The 20,751-nt window shown below is 37.6% G+C and overlaps 1 protein-coding gene across 2 annotated transcripts in view; it reads left to right on the plus strand.

Moving 5' to 3' along the window:
- Window positions 1–20,751, plus strand: part of ITPR2 (inositol 1,4,5-trisphosphate receptor type 2) — a 2,416,542-nt gene that overhangs the window by 1,412,337 nt on the left and 983,454 nt on the right. For both annotated transcript variants that reach the window (XM_044087657.1, XM_044087658.1), the window contains exons 31-32: window positions 8,629–8,880; window positions 20,096–20,221. In XM_044087657.1, coding sequence (XP_043943592.1) covers window positions 8,629–8,880; window positions 20,096–20,221 — 378 coding nt within the window. The remainder of the gene's footprint in view (window positions 1–8,628; window positions 8,881–20,095; window positions 20,222–20,751) is intronic.

The following is a 20,751-nucleotide window of genomic DNA, read 5'->3' on the forward strand; positions in this document are numbered from 1 at the left end:
TGCAAATTACATTAAGGAAAAACGTTTTCCCCTATCAGAACTGCTAAGGGAAACACAGAACCCACACACACACAGTAAATTAAAACTGTCACATAACCTAACCTTAACTCTAACTGTAAAAACAGTCTGACCACCAAGGACACTTTAAAAGTATCCCCTTACCTAACCCTAACCTGCCAATGGATGGAGATTTGCTAGGTTTGTAGACAGACAGGAGTTTTTGGTTACTGGATCACAATGACTGACTGGGAACATAATTGTGTAGAATGTTATTCAGTGATGGACAGGTAGATGGTTGCTGGATAATTTTAAAGGTGATAAGAAGCTGTGTATATGTCAGTTCATTGATGTGGCAGTTCTAACTAATTTAGGCTTTTCAGTGCTGTACTGTGGTGGATTCTGAAAGGGCTATATGCTGCAAATTTATCAACTTTGTTATAGCATTGTTCAAGTTTTAATTTTTGGAATGCCTGGAGGGTAGAAGTGATGGGAGCACCATAAAGAAGAGTGGAGAGGAGATAAGTAGTAGCAAGTGTAGTTTTAGTTGTGTCGGCTGTGTAAAACATCCGTAGTTTTTGATGAATTTTTCTTATGCAATTTTGTATATGCAGATGGAATGTAAGGTTATCATCCACTATCACCCCTAATAATTTGTTATGAGAAGTGACTTCAATGGTTATATTATCAAGAGAGAGCACTGAGAGAGGGATTTAGGGAAAAAAGTAGTTGTTTGGTCTTTTTGGGGTTGAGCATGAGTTGTGAGTTCTGAAGCCATGTTTTAGTAGCTGTTAAAGCTTCCTGAGTAATTTTTTGAAAGTGTGCCATGTTGTCAGATGTACAAATGAGAGTGGAATCATCTGTGTATTGTATTAAGGTGGCCAGTTGTGTGGAAGTGTAGAGGGTGTTGATGAAAATGTTAAAGAGCAGATGACTGAGGATAGAGCTTTGTGGTACACCAGTGGTGACTGGGAGGTAAGGATAGAGTGCAGAGTGCCATTTTACTGACTGTTGCTTTTGAACCACAGAAGGCTGGGCTGAGAGAGACCTAGTGAGGACATTTGAAGTAGACGTTTGATGTGACAAATTGTGACAAAAGCTTTAAACATGTCTAGAAATAAGGAAGAGACTAGTGTGCCATTATCTCTAGCTTTGTTGACAGTATCTATGTAGGTTAGAAAGGGTAATGCTAGCACTATTGGAAAGATAGATGCCATGCTGTGTAGGAGATAGCTCTTCTTTCAGGAGATAGTCTAGTAATTGTTTTTGAATACATTTTTCAAGTATTTTGGAGAGGGGAAATAAGATTGTTATAGGTTTAAAGTTTTTCCAGGGGGGAGTGGGATTCCTGGACTGTTCTATTTATAAGGATTGAGACAGGATAGGTAATACTACTGGCTGCTATTTTTAGGTACTGCTTTATAGATCATCAGCTGCAGAAGAACATGGTTTAAGTTTATTTAAGAGTAGCTTTATATAGAATGTGGGCACAGATTTGAAGTTAACAGTGGATGTCGTGGTATGTGGCTGTTGGGCAAGGTTGGGATTAGATGTTGAGGAGTCCTTGTTTAGAGGTGCTGTACTATCTATAAAATAAGAGTTGAACTATATTGCAGTTTCGAGTGGTATGTTATCTGGAGAGGGGTTTGGTTTGAATTGTTGACTGGGATGTAAGATTTCTTTTGTGGAGGCCCATTTTTTAGGGTTGTATTTAGTATTATTCTGGAAGTTATTATAGTGTAGTGTAGTTTATTTGTCTTCATGCATTTGCTTTTTATTATGATTGTGAAGTATAATGAAGTTTCAGGATATTGAGGTGTGTTATACTTCTGACATTCTTTCCATGCTTTTTCTCTATCCTGCATTAACATTCTCTTCTTTTTGGGTAACCAAATTGCATTCTTTGTTTTCAGTCCATTCCTTCTAGGAGGTGCAAGGCTATTTACGATAATTCGGAAAATTATATTTAATTCAATTACAGCATTTTCTAAGGAGAGGATATTTAGGAAGTTCTAGTTAATAGATGACAGTGTAGTAATGAACATTTATGGGTCAGATTTTGAAAGGTTACATGTTATTTTTTAAATATGCTGTTTAATTGGATGTGTGACATGTATAGACTGGAGTATAGTATAGACTGGAGATGATCTGACATTGTACCTCTGGTGGGGTATTTGCTAGGGTCAGATACTAGGATCCAGTCTAATAGAGAAATTGATGTCTTGCTATAATGTGTGGGACTATTAATTGTGTGAATCCATACAAGTTCATGCTAGATATAGAGGATTACGAGTTTATGTCCAATCAGTTGACATTCACATCACTTAGTAATATTTTTTCTTGGAAATGTTATGGATATCTTCCAGTATAGCTGTACTGTCACCAGGAGGGATATAAAAGACATTATACAATGACCCTCCATTGATATTCCAAAATGTGCATGCTGATTGGTCAGCGTGCACGTTGTAAATCAGACTTATACTAATGGAAAAAGGTCCGGTCGCTCAGACTTTTTCCATTAGTATAATTTTTTTTTTTTTTTGGACAGCAACGGAGAATGGAAGAGCTCCGTTGCTGTTATCTCGCTATGTTAAACAAGTTTAACATAGCGAGATATCTTTAAAAAAAAGCAACGGAGATCTTCCTTTCTCAGTTGCTTTTTTTAAAGCTGTCTCGCTATATTAAACTCATTTAACATAGCAAGACAGCTTTAAAAAAAGCAACGGAGAAAGGAAAATCTCCGTTACTTTTTTTTAAAGCTATCGCGCTATGTTAAATTCTTTTAACATAGTGAGACACGTTTTTAAAAGCAATGGAGGTCTTCCTTTCTCCGTTGCTTCCACACACTGTTCTGATGTACTTTGTAACCATACGCATGTGCAGTACATCAGAACTGCCGCAGAATACTGGACAGCTGCGGAAGAGCAGCAAGGAGGGCATTATACAATGCCATTATTTAAGAAAAGTAATTATTTTTTTTCTTTAATGTCATTATATAATAGCAATAACCCACTTCTGGATGTGGGTAATGCTGGATTTACCCACGGTTGTCTTTGTTTGGCCACTCGGGCTTTGCCGTCGTGTCCAAACCACACCAACCATGGGTAAACCCAGCATTGCCCACACCCAGACGTGGGTTATTGATTAAGTAATACGTATTTGTTTATAATTGTTTGTTTTGAGGAAAGTAATAAGAAGCTGTGCTGAACTGAGTGTTGGTGTTGGTTTGCTGTAAGAGATAATATGGTAGGTGCTGGGAAATATTAAAGCAATACCAACAGCTTTCCTCTATGTATGGTCATTATGGATGATATAGCCAGGAGGTATAACTTTGTAGCCATTCATTCTGTGTTTAAGCCAAGTTACAGTTACAGTAAGAACATCAGGCTTATGTTGGGTAATCCAAGTATGCAGTTCAGCAGTTTTATTTCTTATGCTTCTGACATTTATTGCAGCAAAAATTAGATCACCAGAGTTGAAGATCGGCTCTTGTCGGGTTATAGAAGTGTATGGGAGAGAATTATCTTTGTGTTCATTGTTATAGGTGGGGCCAGGATTTGGGTGTACATCTCCTCCTAGAAGGATTTTAGCATATTGGGGAATTATGCATGCTTGTTTTTGGAGAGGATTCTTGCACTTAATTTTGCTTTGGTTTGAGTTGAAGTGAAATTAATCATTCTATATTTAGAATAAAGGTGAGGTGCAATATTAAATAGGTTTGGTGTAATGTGTGGAGAGTGTAAAGAGGAAGTATGGGTAGGTGGTTGGGATGGAATTGGAGGGATGTTGAGATATATTACTAAGTCATGCTAGTATGAAAAATGGCACAGTAAGAGGATAAGAACAGAGGAAAAGCTGAAGAGTAGCATAATTAAGTACAAGCATCTGTGTTTTGTAGATGTCAGGTAGTGGGGAAGTAGCAAGCATTATTAATTTCATTTAAAGTACATAAGGGTTATAGTATTATGACAGCTACTAAGTAGGGCAGGACAGCTCACATGTCACATTGAGAGGGGAAGGGTTGTGAATTTGTTAACATGTATACCAATACTGTATTTTACAGCACAACAAACCACTCCCATACCTGATAAAAAGTATATATATACTTAGAAAGTTTGTGATGAAACTATTATTCTGTTATTTTTGTTTCACTTGGATCGCTTGTCTGTGTGCTTAATAACGATAAAGGGTTTTTATTACTTTTGAATGGTTAGTAATTCTGTATGATATTTCAAATTATATGTTTTATTATTGTTTGACGTAGGACGAGTTTAAGTTCGCTACTTCTACTACCATTATCTGAGCTTATTAACATACAGTCATTAACTAGATATTTATGAATTGAAAATCTTCCACATACAGAAGTTTCTTACACTGTTTTGTTTTTAGACCCACTATACTTGTTTAGTGGGTTGTTTGAGACTTTGGGTATACCACCGAGATTACTTGTTTTTCAACTACTTAAAATGAGTACACAGCAAGGTTGTTCATGATAAATATGCTTACATTAAACAATGACAAAATTCTCAGCAAACTTGTAGGTGTAGGGCCTTGTGGTAGATCTCCCTCAGTATTGAGGTCAGATGTAGTGACTGCATGCTATTAAACAGTGACAATGACAAAATTCTCAGTAAAACAGTAGGTGTAGGGCCTTGAAGCAGAGCTCCTATGATACTGAGGACAGATGTCGTGACTGCAGGCTACTAAACAGTGACAAAATTCTCAATAAACTTGCAGGTGTAGGGGCTTGTGGCAGAACTCCTGCAATATTGAGGTCAGATGTAGTGACCGCAGGCTGTGCTGTATGAAGGACGATAGTGACCGAATGTAAGAGGATACAACAATGAAGGGATATTTAGTAATACATTGTACTATAGCATCATCTTTGTGACTAAAAACTCAAAATAATTCAAGTCAAAGTGTTGAAAACACAGAATACTGAAAAAAGAGAACTTACCCTTCACCGCTGTTTGCAATCCCAGAGTTGATACATAAAATTAGCAGAGAGTTGAGGTGGGGTTTGCTCCCTTGCTTTAAAAAGGTTTCAGTATTTTGAGTTATCACTATTATGAACTGCACTCATATTTTTGTACACATGCACACATATGCATATATAAAGTGTTGGCCGTAGCACTGACTTTTCGGCAATAGTGCTGAGCACCCTCTTCTCATTATAGGTTATAGGGTATTTTTAAGCATGGCCATGCATCACAAATGTATCCAAAAAAGTTTTGTATCCTAGATGTTATTTTTAGTGGTATGCGTAAACTAGGGCATGCATGGTCAAACAAGGGTGAATTTCTGATTTCTGATCCAGGTTATGCTAGAATAGAGTGAGGGAATAACTCTGCTTCACATGGATGGGAAACCTGTTCAGAGAAGGGGTATTCTTTGAGACACATACCTGTCCCTCCAACTTGCCCTATTTATGTTGCAAGCAAGGTTTAATTCCCTAGCTCGGGTAGTTCTGATGTGTTTGTTTTATAGATATGCAGGAGGTCCATCAGAACAGGATCCTAGGATGCTTTGTATGCCAAACAAAGATCACCCTACAACAGTCTGCAAGAGACAGAGTATAGGACTATGGCTTTGAGGCTATCCATATAGGACATGTTGTTAACAGCCTATATTCTTTTTGTGAGGAGCCTCTGTGGACATTCCAGCTATTGCATGTGCTTGTCTAGATACATACTAAAAGGGCATTTCAGTTCATTCTTTTGAAAACAATATGAAAAATGACAAATGACTTGTGATTTTAGGCCAAAAATTTTCCTTAGTTTCCTTTTATAGCTGCATTAAACAATTATTTTGTATCTAAAACACAAACAATCTATATAAAGCAACATAAACAATGTAAATTCGTCAAGAATGAGTTTATTTTGTCCAAAAAGTGAAATATTTTGCAGTAGTTGAGTGTATAGTTTGCCCTGCAGTGTCTCACCTTTAAAAAAAAAAAAAAAAAAAACTCCCACTTTATTTGAAAAGGTGATGTCTCTAAAATAAAGGAAGAATCTGGTGGCTTAACAGTTAACCTTTATTTATTATTGGTTTATTTTCAGCATCTAAGTGGACTGAGTCACTTGAGCCCATGGTCTTGTAGCAGTAAGCAGATGTAGCATAATAATTGAATACTAAATTGAAGAACACAAACATCACATTACAAATGCAGCAGGAAGTGTCAAACTATTCAAAATATCTATTAAGAGTACTGCTAGAGCAACTGAAAGATTGATGTGGCTACCCATAAGCTTAAGTGCAAAATAACTGAGTGGGGCATGGGTGATAATAGAATTAGACACAAAAATGTTGACATAAAAGAATTTTGGAATGTGCAGAAAATGAACAACATGGACCAAACAGCATAGATTGGCATCAGAAGTTTAGGTGAGTCCAGAGTGACCCAGGCAGCTGGGAAGCTATGATTAGTAGCACTTAACTCACTTTTTAAGGTCTGAGATGGTTCAAAGTATACAAATGCAGTAGGGAATATTGCTCCATGTGTGTCTCGTAATAAGTGAAAATGCTTTTTGACCTGAGGTGAGACGTTTAAGACATCTGGAGTGTCTGAGATAAGGGACTTAGAACAACGAAGGTTAGAAGGGAGCTGTGCAGAAAGAGTAAATCTCAGCGATGGGCATTATTTTAAGTTGAGGACTTTAGTAGGTCAATTCAGAACCTGCCAGTGATATTTCCTGTTGGGGGTTGTATGTTTACATGGCAGATTTTATTCAGTATGGTTTGTAGGCTGGCTTTATTAGTTTCTTCATATGTTAGAAGTAGGAGCATATATTCTTACTTGAATAAGATGGTACTTTTCCTGAGGACATTGCAGACTTTTTTGTTAAGAACATTGCAACATTATAACAAATAACCTTTTTTAGCATGCAAGACATTTTTATTTTGGGCACTAGTCTGTTTTATTTTTCAAACCAATGAGATGCTACACTTGTAGGGTTGTAGTTTACAAGGTCCTTCGTCTTCCATTTTAAATTTAGCCCTTCAGCAACCATCAGAGCTAGTGATACAGTTCCCATGTTGTTGTCACTGATACCTTTTGTGCATTTATGTATGTTATCTAAGTCTCTGATTTAACAACAGTCAAATAATATGAGTATGCTAAACATAATGGAACGTGAACATTTGGAAAAACAGTCCATCTTGCTGTGTCAAAGACCGCTTCATATTCTTCAAGAACAGCATTCATGAAAATATCATGGAAAAAAAAAACACTTGACAGGCGTGTTTGTTTTACACTCCCCTTTGTACTTTTATTCCTGCTACCAGAGTGACCATTCACTAAATGTTGAATTGAACCCGAGTATGCTGATGTATACTCAAAATCATGTCTTAATTTGGTAGTGATGTCATAATATTTTTCAATGTCCCATAGGGTCCCCGTGACTTACTGTATCATAAGCTTTTTGAACATCATACAGTAGTAACGGACATTCATTCTCCAATTTTTCCACAATTTACCTCCAATAAATGACATTTTTTTCCATTAGGTTCTTTTTCATTTATCATTTTTGTTTCATATCATTTGTTGATAAACCTTCCTCATCCCAAACAGTAACTGAAACAGTATCTTTTTCTGAAGCTTCTGCTATAGCTACATTCCCCTCTCACTCCATCCTTAAAGCACTCTACAGCTCATCGCAGGAAATAAGAAATGGATTGAAAAGAGTATGGAAACATCCCCTATGCACTAGCCAAATTTCCCTTGGATCTATCCTGAAGAGATAGTTTGAGCCTAGTGGGAATACCGTGACTAAAAAAGGATAGATGGATAAGTAATTGTTCATATGGAGTGGTACCAGAGTTTGACTTGGGCTTTCTAGCTGTAAACCATCTCAGTATGACTATTTATTTGAACTGCCAAAGCATTCATTTTAGGCCTGGAATAGTATACTTTATTGTTTCCTAATCTTCAAAGGAAATACTTCTCCTAGGTAGAGACACCCATGGTATGCTCTCTCCACTTTTAGCAACATAAGGCTCTTGGATGAGGTTAAAAAAAAGGCACTTTCCTCTAGGAGTATCTGTGGCTAAGGGACAGTAGCTGGTGGTGATTCCCACAACTGTGTGAATAAAATGCAGTGAGGTGAGGATTCATTGCATTGGTTGGCCTAGTGTCCTGCCAGTCATGGTATTCGCAGAAGAGGGAAGCAGTGATGAGCCTCAGATATGACTACCACTTGCCTCAGTTGTTTTAAGCTCCTTGATTGGCTAAGAGGAGGCTGAGCTTTTAGGCATACTGACTGTATCGGCTGTCTTGTGTGAAACTTATTTGTAACAAGGAATGAACTTATCAGATATCCTGATACTATCTGTGTAATGTAGGCAGCCTAATGCAGTTGATTTCCTTGCAGTGATGACCAGGAGATTCTTGTATAAAAGTATTGTGGCTTTAGCCAGTTATGCAAAAGAACAAACAAAATATAATTTCTGTCAGGTAACATCTTGTAGTATCTCAAGACAGAACATGTATTAATAAAAAAAAAAAATGAAACAGAGTTGCATGTCATGGGATGGCAGAAGTTGAGCTGGTTTATGCATCAGATGCCCTAGATGACATACCTTTAACATTTTTGCTAACACTAATAACGCTCTTTTTGTTTGCATTCCTTTCAGTTGATCAATGCTGGTGAAGATGTTTTGGTATTTTATAATGATCGAGCATCATTTCCAGTCCTTGTCCAAATGATGCGCTCTGAACAAGAAAGAGCTGATGAAAATGGAGCCCTGGCCTATCACATTAACTTAGTGGAATTATTAGCGGCATGCACAGAGGGGAAGAACGTTTATACGGAGATAAAGTGCAATTCTCTTCTTCCGCTTGATGACATTTTGAGAGTGCTCGTTCATGAAGACTGCATACCTGAGGTAAAAGATAAATGCTAAAGTCATTGTTGCTTTGGCTTAATTTTGTTTTGTTGAACCTTTGGAAAAGGTACTTGTGCATAAATAAGCAGGAATTAATAAAGTAGATTGCTATTTATTTTAATGAAAGTTGTACATGTATAGATTGTTAATAGAATATTTCTTTTCTTTTACATTTACAAGTATATAGATGCACACATTTGTAGATTGGAAGCAGATGCATATTTTTTTATTTACACATGTAGATGCATACCTATTCATTTGTGTCATACAGCATTGCCATACTTAATTTTTGAACATAGGATACTTAGGATTAGGACAAGAGTGATAAACCTGCCTCTGAATCATCTTCCTCTAGCAGTGAACCCTTATTTCATTTGGGCTTAGTCCAGACAAATAGGGGTTTGGAAGCAGAACCATAGCTGGTTCCTTTGGTGTACAGTGCTGCTCCCCAATCTGGTATTCCTCAACCCTCATTGCTAGGTATATATATAAAAAAAAAAACAAAGGTCGCTTCTCTAATCAGGTACTCTACAGTGGAAAAGCAGGACCTAATGCCCTATGTCCTCATTCTCTACAAAAGTCCACTCTCCAGTGAAGGTCTGCTGGGTCCTAAAGCCATCCTTCCCTCATGTTTACTTCAGGAGCAAAAAAAAAAAAAAAAGGATATGCCAATCACACTCCAATGCTTTGTGCATGGGGTGGTTGGCTCCTTTGCCGCAGCCTAGCTATGCTTGTGTTGAAGAATTAAGACAGTAACCAAGACAAGTGCATGCTATTGCTAGATTCATTGTGCTGTAAGGTATTGTACATTCTGCAAGGCAGCACTACCCAAATGTTTTTAAGTCAAATCTGGTAGGAAAGTTCAGGACAAGTTTGTTAAATCCCAACCCAGCACAGAAGAGAGTTAGTTTCCACAAACACTTGAAGTTTACAGCAGACCAGAATTGCATACAGACAATTAAAGTTAATACTGCTATGTAACCATGAAGTTTGATTTATGAATGTGTAGGATTTTCATCAGGGCTGGGTCAGAGACTTTCCTGTAAGCCAGGCACAAGTCACTCCTGTAGGAGACAGAATACAGTGACAGGGCTTTCAGTGTTTCCACATAATACTTGTTTTGTGTATCCTGTAATTTCCTGGTGAGAAACCTCAGGTCTTTCCAATTGTTGCAGGTGTCTGCTGAGCTACATGCAAAAGGGAGCATTGTACTCTGTTATTGGTCTGATAAGGGCTGAGTATAATTGAATTATAACATCCTTAGTCCTATATGTGATGCCTTTACTTATAAGATGTGCCACATAGGATTTTCTTTACTACTGTGGATATGTGGTGTTCAAAGTTTGGACTGCTATCAACCTGAGTTCGTAGATCACGTACCACTAGGTCTACACTTGGGGGGGGTGCTACCTATAATGTAATTAGAAGGGATGTCAGCTTTCCCAAAGGGAGTAATAATGCATTTTTTTGAATTTAGCTTTAAGATGCGGCTTTGGCACCAATCGTGTGTCAGCATTAACCCTGTCTTCAGTGTATACAATTGGGGTACTCAATGATTGCTTCCAATTTGCAGTCATCAGTGAACTTGGTCAGCCACAGGCTGTCCAGGTTTACGAGCCCAGCAGAGAACCCTGTGATATGCCACTGGTGACTGGTCTTTTGCTAGAGGTGATGTCACCTGTTTTGACAGTATGTGTTCTGTCAGTGAGCCATTTGGCTACCCATCTGGTAATGTAGGCTTAATTCTCAATTGGAAGACTTTCTCTGTAATACCTGAGTGGGGGACTGTGTCAAATGCCTTGCGTAGTTCAAGATAGGCAGTATGTAGTGTATTTTCCTAATCCAGGGCCTTGGTGACTTTCTGAAAGAAGTCATCCATGTTTAGCAGGCATGATCTGCTTTTAGGGAATCTGAACTGGGTTGGGAACAGAGCTTAGAGATTATGTATGTCCTTGTTAATAAGGTACATAATGATTCTTTCCATGACCTTGCAGATGAGGGTAGTCAGACTTATGGGCCTATAATTCACAGGGTCGATTGATGGTCCCCCTTTGTGCAGAGGGATTACTGTTGCTGTCTTCAATTCCTCCAGAATATAGCCAATTCACAGGGTGTGGTTAAACAGGAATCCAAGTAGTTCTGCTAGGTCATGTTTTAAGTTGTTTAAGAGGCAACCTGGGGTGTTGTTTGGTCCTATTGATGCTGTGTTTTTGGCCTTGTAGAGCACCTATATGACCTGCTGTCTTGAGATAATAGGCTGAGGAGTAGTGGCAGGTATAGTTTGGGGGGATGACTGGAGGGGAAAGTGGGGATGAAGTTTGCTCCAAATCTTTCAGGTAGCAGGTTGGCTATTACCTCTAGTTTAGCATGGGTGGTGCCATCCACAACCAGGTCAGTGCATAGATGGGTATTCCGTTTTATATTTTGGATGTAGTTAAAGAATTATAGGTAGCTAGGGGGGCTATTTGTGCTTCATAATTAGCTTTGGAGGACTTGACAAGATCTCTAATTTGTTTGTTTAAGCTAGAGAGGGATTTCTTCCTCTGCTGAGCCACATCTAGCTGAAGTTTACAAGGCTACTTCTCAGATGTCATGGGATTGTTTTTCACATCAAATGCAATAACAGAATTCAAGGCAGGTTGTCATACTGCAGACAAGCACATGGTCAGGAAACATCAGTGCCACAATATCATCAATCACTCATATACTATATAAATATAAAAGTTCCAGTATAAATAATAGCATTTTCTTTGATTGACTTGCAATTATTTGATTACAAAAACATCTAAAACCTTGGGAGGTCATCAGATAAAATAGCAACACAAGGTCACAAAATTTGCAAGGGTGCAAACCCCCATACACCTCCCAGTGAACTATATATATGTATATATATATATATATATATATATATATATATCTACACACACACACACACACACATATATATATATATATATATATATATATATATATATATATATATATACAAAGACACAGACACACACACACACATATATATATTTATATATATATATATATATATATATATACACACACACACACACACACATATATATATATATATATATATATATATATATATATAGTTTTTACATATATATATATATATATATATATATATATATATATATATATAAATCAACCCAGAGATGGGCTAAACCTAGAAGAGAGGGAGTAAGTGAGAAAAATGTGATACTCATGCACTTGTCAGAGTCTGGCTGACATGGCTGGACTCTGGTGATCATTTCATAGGTTCATAAGTTAATACTAGGCTAACTGCCCTAAAGGGCCATTTTAAGCCTAGCCAGCAATCCGAGGTCAGAATCAAACCTTTACCTTGTGTTTATAAGATGAAGATTTTTACCATTATGCTAAACCCACTCCTGGTTTGATGTTCAGAGCACTGTTGCACAAAGTGGTGACAAACAGTAAGCCACCCATATACACACATTGTCTGCATTGGACAAAGGGATGGAGTCTTGACTGCGACCCAGGTGACTGGGGTTTGATTAATGACCTTGATACTAGAGGAGACAGGCAGAAATGGGGCAGGAGTGAAGGGATGTGACCCTCTCATGTCACCTATGCGTGGGGGGTTGGAAGGGGTTTCTGCATATCTGGCAGTACACTGGACAAGTGTAATTTCCCTGCTAGCTACCATGATGACCACTCTTCATGCTACATAGGGAGTATCAGTGCTCCTTAGAGGATATGGATATGCCCCTCGCAGAAATAAGGGGATGTCCTCCAGATTGCACATTGTATACCCCCCTCCCAACTATGCTTTGCTGATGGTGTGCAGTTAGGTCTGGGGAGAATAAATAAAAAATTCTGAAATCATGCCTGGTGAATGTCTGAATGATGGCTCTTCCTGGCTGACCTCCCCCCTTAGAGATGGGGAAAAAAATGGCTGATTGATTGAGGAGATGAGTAGTACACACACACACACACACGCACACACACACTCACATTTAGTGTTTTACCTGTACTGTTCAGCATATGAGATATATTCGAGAAATCTCTGTCCCACTGTATAAGTGAACACAAACAAGTATACTTTACCAGTGGGAAAAATCAAATGTTGATGTTTTATTGACTAAACATCTTGCTGTGCTTTTTCCAGTTCTGTGGTTTGGGCTGTTTTTATATGGCTCTTACTTAACTTTTAACCATAGTACTCACTAGTTTGTGGTTTGAGGAGGAAACTATGATAGGACCCTACAACATAAAACCTCCTTAACAAAATTTGTAACTATTTGTATGCTACAGCTGGTAGCATCTTCTAATTAAGAATCCCTTTAGATCTCCCAGTCTCCTTGTCTGACTTTAGTTTGGAAATGTTCTTTGCTTTAGGCAGATAGTTTCATTCAAACTGGACATGTATGCTGGTAGTCTTTCTTGTAGTGAACAGTACAGTGTGGAATTCTTGTAGAAAGAAAAAAAAACGTTTTGGAGCAGACAGTCCACCTTTACTGTCTTGCAGTCACAGACTAAAGTGATAAAAATTACTCTTAAGCACTGATGACCTGACTTTAGTGCTTACCCCAGAAAATTTGATGCTGCTGTTGTTCAACTTTCTGTAAAGGAGAAAAGAACAATGTACTCTGTTTGTTAACATGCAGTCTCCACTCCATGGTTTAGTCAACAAAGCGGTTGCTTCATGTATATAGTATGTTTGCTAACAAAATAGTTGCCCTGAACTAATTTTGATAAGGGCAAGTTTTTCACCAGAGTTAAACAATGGGTATTTTCCTTTTTAAAATTACTGGGTTAAGACTAGTTATCTCACCATCTACCAGTAAGAGTTTATTTCTAAAGAAACAAAATGAAACAAATATACACACACATGCATGCATATTGCTGTGCCACAGTAGGTAAACTCAGACGTGAACTGAAAGACAGTAGGGCACATGTAGACCATGTAAGACATTCAAATTGCTAGGTGTCTGGCTAGATCATAGTCTTACTTACCTTCATCTCAGTTGTCCTAAGGAAGGAGATTACTTGTATATTTGTTATCTGGGACCACAGCATCAACCTGAAGGCTGCATACTATGTGGAAAATACAGGAAAATGGTCTGTACTAGATGCTTTGGAGGTTATTCTGTCAAAAAAATTGAAGAAATTAAAAAACATTGCAAGCAGCAAATATTTCCTTCTTCTTTGGCCAAAATATGTACACCCTCTTGGTCTTTCTTTTTGAAGGAGCACCATAAAAAATGAAGAACACAACAGGTTTGCTCCCATTCCTCCATTATTTGGACACATTCTGTCCAACAGTTTTGAACCCCCACCTCCATGAAAGGGGTGAAAAATATGTTGACTTCATTGTTAATAGGGAGTGCTTGGATTCATTTGGTGAATCCATGCTTTGCTCCTTTGAGAGACAGAGAGATAGAAAGAAAAAATGAATAATGTACATGTCTTAGTGGTCTTGCACTCCATCACTGTTCTTGTATCAAGTTTTGCAGTCCTGGTCTTTCTCCCAGGAAGGTTGAGCTGGTGACAATCCCCGCAGCAAGTGGGCACTAATTAAACAAACATTGTCAGGGTGCACAGAGGGACAAAGGCTCTGTTCTAGGGAGTAAATGTTTGTCACCAGGAGTTTTTGGCAAAGCATCAAAATCTTCATTATTTATTATGTCCTGTCATTCAAGCCTGTGATTGATGGGAACGAGAAGCTTTTACGATCTCTGATTGCTTTTGACACTCATTCAGCATTACTTCCAGAGCTTCAAGGGCTGACTAAACTGTAGTTGTCTTATAGCAGTGACTGGACCCAGTAGACATGAATATTTAACAGGCGTATCTCTCTTGTATTTGACTTTAGAGTTTTCTGTCATTATTAATATTATTATTATTATTATTGTTGTTGTTATTAATCTACTTATTCCCACTACCTAGCTATAAGATTCTAACTCTATCTGTCTTACCTTTAAGTTTAACTCTCTAATTCTATCTTTCCCTTTTCCTACCCCCCCCAAAAAAAAATTGAGCTGTATTGTTAAATATTTCTAACTGTATAATTTCCCTACATGCTAATGTTCTATTGTTACTTTATTGTGCCTTTTTACAACATATTTGCTGTTTAGATAGTTTTCTGTATTATTTCACTTGCTTTATAATTATAATTTTGTTTCCTTACAAATTCATGTAATGATTTTCATGTAACTTGGCACATTTCTCCCCGGGCCTCCACTGAAAATGGGTCTCAAGCCCAGTGGACTTTCCCATCCAACAAATGTCAATAAATAAATAAATAATATTAATAGGAGTCTTTTCTTCAGTGAATAATCTGTATTTTTAAGCTAGAGTCAGAACCATTCCATGAGAATGACCCTGCCCATGTCCGAGTCTTCATTCTCTCTGTGTCCACCAGAGTAGACATAGCTAATACTCCTAAAAAACATCTTCCACTGTAGAGTGTCTGTCAATCTAGGCATTTTACTGTTTGTCAAGATTCAGGTTTAAAAAATGTAAGATATCAAGGCCTATCAGTACCTCCTCATACTTTACTGCACTGTCTGGTATGATTGAATGGATGCTGAGTGATTACAGGCCAAATTAATCTGGAACTCTGCTTAGAAATTCAGCACCACTGCATAATTTTCCTTGGGCCTGCAGTTACCAAGCAGTTCAATAGCAGGTGATTGACTCATCCCCAACCTGTTAGTTTGCCCCAAGATAAGGATTCCATACATGTAGGTCTTTGTGGCAAAATGATGTGTCGCTTCCATTCAGGATACTAGGGAAGCTTCAGAATAGCTTATAGGACCTAATTAATTGCCTACCTTTTACATGAAAACCAAGCCTTGCAGTAATATTGATTGCTGTATGGAAGGCAAACACACCAGAATATCTGCCTGTGGGGGTGCACTTGAAGGGATGCTTGAGTTTACATTTGGGTGATGTAGTTCATGACACAGCAGAGCCTCCAGGGTGTTTCATGCAGCATGCCTAACCTGTTTTATTCTTAAGGTATCAGGCTCCTGTCTGGCAATAAAAGGTCATATCTTTTTACCATTTGTACGAGACTAGCAACATGTGGTCCACACTTTATGATTCCTTGTATCTGCACATCTGCAAAGTGAGAGTCTGCTGTTAAAAACTGCCTAGTGACAGTGATGGTCAGCTCAGATGATATTGCAGATACTAGATTTGATATCCAGATTAATTCCAGCAGTTCATTATACTCACTTCCATGAGACTCTAAATTTCTAACCTTTCATTGGTTACAAGTTCTTGACAATGTAGCCATATGGCTCAGACCCCTGAAGTTCCCATCAGGATTGATACTGTTAGATAGCTCTCAGAATAGAGATAGCTCATATTCTCTCTCCCTTTCTGCAGTGCTTCCTCAAGGACGGCTCAAGCCTTGGCGGGTAGCACATTTTGGATGGGCTCATTCATCGGACTCCTTGTACTTTTGTTAACCCATAATGCCTTGTGGTCTTTCCCAGATTGTCATTTCCATCAGTCACCCTTTTACAAGACAGTTAGTGCTATGGTGATGTACTACACCGCAAAAAGCAGGCACAAAGGGATTGGCATTGTTGGGATCACCTTTCCTCCTATGGCATCGGACTATAAAAAAAAATCACGTTTGGCAAGGTATATCAAATTCTTGAGCAACTTGCCAGTGAAAATTTTAAAAGTGAAGCCATGCTGCTGTCTTGTGGATTTGTTCTAAGAGCTCTAGTTGGCAACCAAACCCTTACCTATTTGTGACCAGAGAGAGAAAACCCATTTACTGCAGTGTAAGGTGAAATCCTGTGGCATTTTAGTAATGATCCTTTTCCTTGTTGTGGAAAGGGATGCTCAGCCTTACATTTCCTCCAATTCCACTCCTGCATAAGGTTATTCGGAAAACTTCCCATAACCTGATTTTAATTAAGAGAGATTTGGTTTCATCAATGCTGGCAGATGTACTCAGCAAGTATGATTTTTTTTCTAGACTTCATCATTTTTGCTTAATTTAGACATGTAAGAGCTCCATACCTGGCATCTGAATATATAACAATTTTGAGACTTGAGATTTTAACAGACTCTTTTTGCTACCAAGAAAGATTCAAGTTATTCAATCTGTGCCGCCAAATGGAATCATTTTTCTGACTTGGCTATTGACATTAGTTTAACCTTTCTGATTACTAAATGTTTCCTACTTCGATTATTTTTCTTTGTCTACTTTGGGGTCACAGTTATCTTCCATTAAGGCTTGTCCTTCTGCTGTTTCTGCATTTCTTGAACTATTTTCTTATGATAAATTCTGGCATAGCCTTTTTTAGCAAAGACATTTCTCAAGAGAGTTTTGTATTTAAATTACTTAATTTTGATTTATTTACATTAATTAAATAAGTGGCTGTTCTCCAAGTATTTTCAGCTTCAACTTAAGCTATGAGGTCAGAGTAAAATGTATGTGTTTATAATATAGATATATATATATATATATATATATATATATATATATATACACACACACACACACACACACACACACACACAGAGAGAGAGAGAGAGTGAAACTAAAATATATGTTTATATAGCTATCTGTCTTTCTGACTCTCTCTCTTTTTGTATACACACACACACACACACACACACACAAACACACACATGATATAAGACATCCGGTTGAATAATTATCTATGTAATTATAAAAAAACACCACATGTTGACATGTTCTGTAGGTGCTGTGGGGATTACACCCCCAACAACCTTTGGGAACAGGAAGATGTGTGTGAGTGTTATGTATATGTGTTTCTGGCTCTCTCTCTAATCATTCTCTTTTTGTATATATGTATGGGTTTAGGACAATTGGCCAAATGACCAGCTACATTAACATCTGTTTGGTTGACACAAACAGATGGTCAACAAGTGACCATCCCTGGGTTGGGGAATATTCCCTTTCCCGAAGGTTGTGGGGGGGGGGCACGTACAGAACATGTCAAAATTTGCTGTTTTGATATAATTACATAGCTGTTCATTCAACCAGCTGTCTGACATTGTGTGTGTGTGTGTGTGTGTGTGTGTGTGTGTGTGTGTGTGTGTGTGTGTGTGTGTGTGTGTGTGTGTGTGTGTGTGTGTGTGTGTGTGTGTGTGTGTGTGTGTGTGCATGCATGTGTGCAGTCAGCATGATCTGGGAAGGTGAGATGAAATTGAAGTATGCAGAAAATATACACACACACACAAAGACAAACAGAATAATAAACTGTAAACATCACACAGATAGTGGCCTGACATCAGGACTGAACCTTGAGCTTCAATGACAAAAAACATAATTTATAAGCCACGATGCTGCTGAATGCTGATGTTAATCATTCTTCTGTCATCAACAAATGACTGACTTTTCCTGCTTTTAAAATGCATGTAAAATATTTGTTCAGCGAATCATCATTTTTGGTCAGAATTACTTTGTCCATAAGGATGCCTTTTACAACTCTGTGAAGATAATTTCTGTCAGTCACAAATGTGCAAAATGATTTCACTGAAAACCTACATTCAGCAACCCCCCACACACACGCAAACACACACACTCAATGACTGTGGAGTTAGTAAAGATAGTTTTTGGTGGTGGGAGAACATGCCTGCTTCCCAAAAAAATCTTTGACTTATGTTCATTGAATGTAGTTCTCAGCAAAGCTATTTTGGGGTCTTTAAATTTTATTGAAATTAACTTTGAGAAATGTAATGAATTTGATTTCTGAACTTTATGGGTTATAGCACGTAGACTCATGATAAAGTTTCATTAGAGATAGGATATTCCAGTTTGGACTGGTTCCAAAACTCATTTTTAAATGTACTCAGTCAGTCAGTTCATTTACTTGACAAGCTCTTAGACCAGAAATTCTTTTACACAGGTTTATAGTAATGATGACCTTAATATAGTTGCAAATCTGTTTTTTACTTTTAGTTGTGAAGACTGTTGTCACTAAATTAATGAAGATATGATGACTATCAGGATGCACTACTTTTCTGCTACTTCCAGGTTGGCAAAGGGCCTATTAAGGCCTACTCTGTCTGATTCTTACCTTGTCTTACTGATTCAGAGTGGTTTCTGTTCAGGAGATATTTAATGATGTGTCCTACACTAGCCACCATATAGTTCTCAACTTCTTTACCCAAGAATCAAGAACAAAACCAAAAATAATGAGGGAAAAATGCCCAAAATCAGGGACAATTTTTAATTACTCAATCTCATTCACTTAGGAAGTTAATAGAAAGGCAGGTTTTGCATCAGCATGCATTTTCTGAAGAATAAGAAATATGAGAATCTAAGTGCTTGGCATTACTGGTTGACTAATCCTCACTGATTTACCAGAAAATCAAATATTTTATTATGAGCAGGTCAAAAATATGACACAAAAATTAAGAACAATTAAGAGCTGTACTTACCTGTAAAATCTAAGGCAGGCGTTGCTATGCTGGGCCTCAGCAGACTTCTCGATTAGTCCTTTGTCATCTTCCATCTTTATTCCTTTGCTCTCTTGGTATACAAAACTCCCTCAGATTTCCTGTTCACCAAAGGTAGAACTGTTTAAGTTCAAATCTTCATGAACTGAAACCAGAGTGTTATGAGCCTTGCCTGCACCCCCATAGTGGTTTTGAACAATCTGCGTGGTGTGTGCTTCATCCTCCACTGTGATTAAGAATTAGAATAAGGGCCCGCTCCTCCTTTGTGAGTCACTCCATTGAAAAAAAGCTACAGACAAAAAAAAAATAGTGGGCCTGATAAAAATAAATACTTTAGGAGAACATAGATGAAGACCTTTGACTTTAATTAATGAAAATATGGAATTGTAATACATCTCTATGTATTAAAACTTTTTTCAGTAGAAGTGAATTCTTAGTGTTTAGTACTATTTGTGTGTATGAATACCTAAATTTTCACCATTTTGATATTTCCGTGCATTGCATTTATTCATTCAGAAGTTCTCTGATCCTCGAGCTTTTTGAGTTTTATTGCTTCCTCAGTAAGAGTTTATTTTTTCTGCTATAGCAGTCCGTATGCTTATGTTGTAGTGGAAACATCATACACTTCAGCAGAAATGTTTGAAAACATTATCTGGATTGCAGAGTAACAAGGTTTTTGTTCATTTTTGCTGGCATTTCTTTTTTTTTTTTTTGTTAATATCTTTTTTGCTGGCATTTCTTTTTTTTTTTTTGTTAATATCTTTTTTGAATTCTGCCCTTGCAGGTGAAGACTGCCTATGTGAACTTTGTTAACCACTGCTATGTGGATACAGAGGTAGAGATGAAGGAAATATACACCAGTAACCATATCTGGAATCTGTTCGAGACGTTCCTCATTGATATGACCAGAGTAAGCTTATAAAATGAAAGTTAATTTTTCAGCAAAACACTTGCAGCTATCTAATGAGTTGTTTTTTCTGTGGCTAGAGATTATCTGTTGTTATTTTCCTACTTGAAAATGTTACCTTGCAGACAGTATATTGTTTCTTCAGGTGTTTACACATTATTCATGCAATGTTTTTACTGCCACATCTACTGTGTGCTTTGCATAACATGAAGAGACCTTTGTAATGCAGATGTCGTATTCAAGGTAAACCTGTACACACAGGCTGTGCAGGTACTTTCTAAATGATGCCACACCTTCAAGGACTACAATATTATTCTTTTCACTGTCCCCAGTAAACCTCCCCTTCCTGTCAGATGTTAACATCTCTTTTTTAAAAGCATGTTTCTTCCACCAGTGTCACAAAATCTTCTTTATTTGTGCTTTTAGTAAGGTTGCCACTTGAATCAACTTCACCAAGTGTTGTGCAAAGTGTCTACTACTTACCCAAAGCCAACAGTCCTCTGGAGCAAATTATAGTAACTGAGTTTGCTGCA

The sequence above is a fragment of the Protopterus annectens genome, chromosome 11.part0, assembly GCF_019279795.1.
Source record: "Protopterus annectens isolate FY-2018-M chromosome 11.part0, PAN1.0, whole genome shotgun sequence".
In the NCBI taxonomy this organism is placed as follows: domain Eukaryota; kingdom Metazoa; phylum Chordata; order Ceratodontiformes; family Protopteridae; genus Protopterus; species Protopterus annectens.